Source organism: Dipteris shenzhenensis, chromosome 23, assembly GCF_047967505.1.
Source record: "Dipteris shenzhenensis isolate YYH24624 ecotype China chromosome 23, Dip_SZ_1.0, whole genome shotgun sequence".
In the NCBI taxonomy this organism is placed as follows: domain Eukaryota; kingdom Viridiplantae; phylum Streptophyta; class Polypodiopsida; order Gleicheniales; family Dipteridaceae; genus Dipteris; species Dipteris shenzhenensis.
Genome location: NC_141618.1, coordinates 28795134 through 28800756, shown reverse-complemented (window position 1 = coordinate 28800756; position 5623 = coordinate 28795134). Strand labels below are relative to the sequence as shown.

General features: G+C 40.8%; 1 protein-coding gene across 1 annotated transcript; it reads left to right on the top strand.

Moving 5' to 3' along the window:
• The first annotated feature begins 1719 nt into the window (after nucleotides 1–1719).
• LOC147887220 (glycerol-3-phosphate 2-O-acyltransferase 6-like) lies at nucleotides 1720–4132 on the top strand. The gene is made up of 2 exons (XM_087394975.1): nucleotides 1720–2338; nucleotides 3073–4132. Exons 1-2 carry the CDS (start codon nucleotides 1733–1735, stop codon nucleotides 3931–3933), a joined length of 1467 nt encoding a protein of 488 aa, XP_087251101.1. The 5' UTR covers nucleotides 1720–1732; the 3' UTR covers nucleotides 3934–4132.
• The last annotated feature ends 1491 nt before the right edge of the window (nucleotides 4133–5623 follow it).

Sequence of the window (5623 nt, the reverse complement as noted above, 5' to 3'; positions counted from 1 at the left end):
TTTTGGTCGCATCCTGGATACCTTAGACCTGGTGGTTAGCCACGCAATCCTCTCCGTCGAGGCCAACCTTAAGTTAGGGTAGTCTAGACTAGTTGTTTCTAGCGTAGGCCTTAGCATCAGCCTCTCTAGGCTAAATTTTGTATCGGTCCCCCTTTTTTTTTGTTTTGAGGACTGACCATCTTCCTTAATATACCCGGCATTTCTTAACAAAAAAAGAAAAAAAGAATCCAACTACTAGTACTTTAGTATTTGAAAAGAATTCAACTACTAGTAATTATGTTCATGAGTATGAAAAGACTTCAACTACTAGTACTTTAGTGTTTGAAAAGCATTCAACTACTAGTACTTTAGTGTTTGAAAAGTGATTGAGTAATGAAAAGCTTTCAGCTACATGGCATTATTACTTTTTTTCGAATGGCAAACTGCATTATTTGAATTTGAGGGTCACAATTATTTGGATCATTCGCTCGAATATATGAATTAGGTAAATATTCCGGGCATGGAACCTTGCTGTGACATGAAATTCAAGGGACCTTGAATTTACTATGTATTTAGTATTTCATAAAGTGTATTTTACTATTTAGTACATAGTAATTATTTCGTATTGAATACCATATTTAATACTAATTAAATATGGCATTTAGTATAGAATAATTACTAGTAAGGTATGAGGTATGGTATTTAGTACATACTAATTATTTTGTAGTAAATATCGTATTTAAGATTAATTAAATATGGTCTTTAGCACAAAGTAGTTACTATGTAAGTTTCATACAAAATATTGGGTCATGTTCACGATTCGAGTACAAATTTGCACAATTCAAGAACTTTGGCTAAATTTTCAAAAATCGGTTTGAACATAAAATGCAACTTACTGACAAGGTATTCTACTTGTCGTCTATTTGTTCATTTGTTTGTAACATTTTGTTTGATTTTTCCCATGCTCATATACTCAAACTCTCACACACAAGGAAAAGTGTGCGCACACTCCTACATAGAGAGCACATGTATATTGAGGCGGTTTGTAGTCTTCGGGAACAAAAAAGCTCAGCTGGTTAGTTTCCTTTTCAATCGGCCAATTTTGGGATTCGAACCGGAATCAAGTAGCAACATAGCTGAAAAGTCTAAAATTCAGACAGGCTGGTTTCAATAATCCAACCAGCGAATCTGAAATTTAATCATCAGATGCTAATCTTTGTGTCACCGAGGTTGTGGTAGATCTTTTGGTAGGAGCAATGCCCTCTTGATTGGAGCAATGCAAATTGTTGCCTAAAGAGTATGAGATCACTCTTGTACAACACAAGGGATAGAAGTTGAACTGACTATGTCCTTAGGGAGTCCGGCCTTGGAAGCATCAAAACTCTTCACCAACCATCTTCATGGACCTCAAGGTACCATCTCTCAAAAGTTTACTATAATTATACCCGGAACTTCATGTAGATTTATCGAGCTCCTTCTTCCAAGGCATTCTTCAATTTTGATCCTTTTGCTCTTCTTTCATTTCATCATTCAACTTTCATCCCTAGCTATTTTTCTGTGATCTCATTCTTACCCCAACAACCGCATCTCTGTAGCTTGAATTCGTCTTGTTCGTTATCCACATGCATTCTCTCGTGCTTGCAATCTGTTTTTCCTTAAATGGAGCTCATGTTGTTGTTCCTTCATCATTCACGCTAGCTCTCCCTCAGTTCCTCTTGTTTGATATAGTGTGGCCACGCTGCCTTCCCCTACAATGCTCCAAACAACCTGCATTTCAGGAGAAGCTGCCTCCCATACCCCCGTTGTTGCTCTCCTTGACTTAAGAGCCCTCCTCGCCTCTGGAAGCTCTTTCTTCCCTTACTACATGCTCGTGGCCCTTGAAGCTGGTGGGCTTCTCAGAGCTTTTGCCCTCTTGGTCATTTCACCCTTTGTCTGGTTTGCGTCACGATTCGTATCGGAAGCACTGGCCATTCGAATGCTTGTGTTTGTGTCCATGGCTGGACTCCGGCTGTCGGAAGTGTGGACCGTCTCCAGAGCTGTGCTGCCGAAGTTCTTCCTGGACGATCTTCGCTCGGACTCTTACAGAATTTTCTTATCTTGCAAGGAAAGGCATGTGATAACTTGCCACCCAAGAATCCTGGTCGAGCATTTTGTGAAGGCACACTTGGGAGTGGACAAAGTTTTTGGCACGGAATTGCAGACTTCAAAACGTGGTTACTGCACTGGGTTTGTAGCTGATTCTGGCGTGCTGATGGATGATAAAATAACCAATGTTGCGAGACGTATGTTTGGGGATATGAGAACCGATTTGGGTCTTGCTGCTGACGATGGAGACAATGCGTTTTTGTCAGTGTGTAAAGTAAGTAGCAGACCTCTAGATAGCTTCTTGATCGAGATGTAGGGTCATTGTGCAAACTAGTTGGTATAAGATTTCGTATTATTTTTGGTCTTCTAGACATGTTCGGACGAGTCCAGTTGCGTTGTTTCCCAAATTCTGGCAGTTGCTTTGCTTGGAATGTGGCTACTTAAAACTTATTTGGACACATTCTGCACACACCGAGTTGGAGCAGTTGCTTTGCTTCAATTCATGGATAGGCTCCCGACTTCTTTATCCGTGCTCGCTGAAGCAACAGGTTATTTTCTGTCTTAACATTGTAGAGAATCTCTTGCAGTATTTTGAAGTAGACACTGGTCGGACATTTCTAAAGCTATTCCCACCCAGTTCATGAAGCTATTCCCACCCAGTTCATGAATCATGAGCGTCAACATAGTCAAGTTCAATGTTTAGAGTACTGAACATCTCCTTGAGGATTTTAAATGAGAAGCTCATAGAACATTAATTCTCTAAAGCGATCTCCAATGCACGAGTCTCATAGGTGAGCATGGAGAAATAAGTCAAGAGAGTTTGTCCACAAAATCAGTTCACTTCACAATGCTGAAGATATTCAATATATACCATCTGCATTGCATAGATAAGTTGTTTTCGCTTCGTGCTGCCTGAGGGATGCTCTTTCCAAGCCCTCCTCAATGATGGAGGGGCGTGATATGGTAGCTCATTCTGTTCCTGGGGGATGCTTGCATCCTCTACTGCAGGAATCGTTCATCGTTGCAACAGATACGACGGCACGCCCAGTTCCGAAAGGCCAGTATTTGGCTCCTGTTGTGTTCCACGATGGCCGCCTGGTGATCCGTCCAACACCCCTTGCGTCCCTTGCCATATTCCTGTGGTTGCCCGTCGGCATTGTTCTCGGATTCATTCGGTTGTATGTGGGTCTGACTCTACCGAGATCGATTGCATATCCTATTCTTGCCATGCTTGGAGTTACACTGAGAGTGAAAGGCGCTCCTCCTCTCGTTCCTCGTAATGATCAGGGTGAAGGGGCTCTCTTCGTTTGCACTCATCGCACTCTTGCCGATCCTACGTTCTTGAGCGGCACCCTACGACGCAATGTCCGAGCGGTGACTTACAGCCTTAGCAAATTCTCAGAGCTCATATCGCCCGTCAGAACCTCACGTTTGACAAGGAACAGAGACGAAGACGCAAAGATCATCCGGAGGCTTCTCATGAAAGATGACCTGATCATATGCCCAGAAGGAACGACTTGCCGTGAGCCGTTTCTGCTGAGGTTCAGCTCTCTTTTTGCTTCGCTGGTTGACAGCGTTGTCCCAGTTGCAGTGAACGCGAAAACGGTGCTGTTTCACGGTACGAGCGCCAGGGGATACAAGTTCCTGGACCCGATATTCATCCTCATGGATCCGCAGCCAGCGTACGACATCACCTTCTTGGAGGCATTGTGTCTGAAGAAACTGCGGGCCGAGGGGAAGACGAGCATCGACATTGCAAACTACGTACAGAAGCAACTAGCGGACGTGTTGGGGTTCCAGTGCACCAATTTCACGCGGAAAGACAAATACACAATATTGGCAGGCAACGACGGGACGGTGAAGAACTAATGACCGATAAAATCTCGGCAACGAGAAACGAGATGATGAAACACTGCGAAAGAATGAATTCTACTGCAAAGCGCTGGTGGGTTCTTCAAGAAACGGTGTGCACAGAAGAAGAAGAGTGGCCATGTTTAATTGCCGTACCTGACCTGTCTACGACGGGCTAGCGACCTGCGTTGTTGGGTTTCAACTTTCAAGGACGCTATCCTTAGGTTCCTTGATGTTGAAGGAGTATCAAATTATCAAATTATCAAATTGGATCTTTAGAATTGCGTTTAGTGGGGGAAAATGTTGCATCTTTTCTCTCAATCTGAAAGTTTACAAATATCAATGTTTGTACGCTTGCAAATTTTCAAACCAAATCCCAATGAAGTCCTAACAATGCCTTTATTTAGAAAAAAATATTTTATACCAATAGTGGGTGTGTGGAAATCACCCATTATATGATTTTATAACAACATAACAACAAAACTTTTATAAACACAACAAACATACTAATATCTAAATGCAAGCGACCTAATTTAACAAAAAAATTGTTCTATGAATAAGTATATTTAGTATACTTCAAATGATACATATGAGAATAACGTATGAATATGCGAGAATATAATATGTGTAAGTTTTCCAAAGACAACCCCAAAGTCCACATAGTCCTTGTATTTTGAAGAGAACATAAAGGTGCTATGTGGTCTAATAATCCTAGCAACTCCTTAGGGAATCACACTACAAAATCCAAAGTGTATTTGTCCCTTAAAAAATAGGTCGTAGATATGGACAGATAAACATAGAAACAGAGCCATATATGAGGTCCACCCATAAAGGGACAACAAAATAAATTGTCCTAATAAAAAAACCTGCATCTATTTACTCCAGTTCCACGCAGGAGTCGTTCATAGTTGTATGTGTAGGAGAACGGAGAACGTGTAAGAAATGATATATATATTCTCCATTTTCTCAACGAAAGAAAGCATTTCATCCTACACGCTCTTCATAACCCAAAAAGCACATAGAGATCCTCTAAGGTCCATAGGCCCCCGCAACTCGCAGAGTAAGGATACGATAGTATTTGAGGTGCACTATCCCCTAAAGACATGATCTTCGACTTGGAGCTCTAACAAAAAACTCGAATCGGGAACGAATCTATAAGAAAAAATAATATCAATCTTACACACTAATCTATAGTCGAAATGAGTCTCACTCATTGCGAAAAAAATAAAGCCACAAAAAGGATAGTTTATTCACCCAAGATAAGATGCAAACTCTAGCAAGCACAATAAGACAAAGCAACTATAAACGCGCTTGATAGCAGGCACATCTATAGGCATAGCTAGAATAGTAAAAATACGGATGCGTCTATAAGAGCAAACTCCCACGTTTAATAGCGCATCTATTAGTGTGTTTGCATTTTGAATTAGAAATGGATTTAGACACTTTTATAAACGTAGAATAGAGAATATAGAAAATGATATTTTAGTGCAGGTTGATAAATGTGCATCACTATTTTCCAAACATTGCCCATGATTACCAAAGCACATAATTTTAATAAAAATATCAATGCTTTTTGGCAAACCCACATATACAAAATTAAGTGAGGTGAGGAGAATGAGACAATATGTAAAATAGTTTTGCCAATATCAATCATGGGCTACGATTCGATCTCATCCTCAATGAGATCAACCCTTGCCAAACTATCTAC

Coding starts and splice junctions, on each gene's coding strand:
- LOC147887220 (XM_087394975.1), top strand. CDS start 1,733: ATGCTCCAAACAACCTGCATTTCAGGAGAAGCTGCCTCCCATACCCCC. Junction 2,339..3,072: donor CGTTTTTGTCAGTGTGTAAA/GTAAGTAGCAGA, acceptor CCTCTACTGCAG/GAATCGTTCATCGTTGCAAC.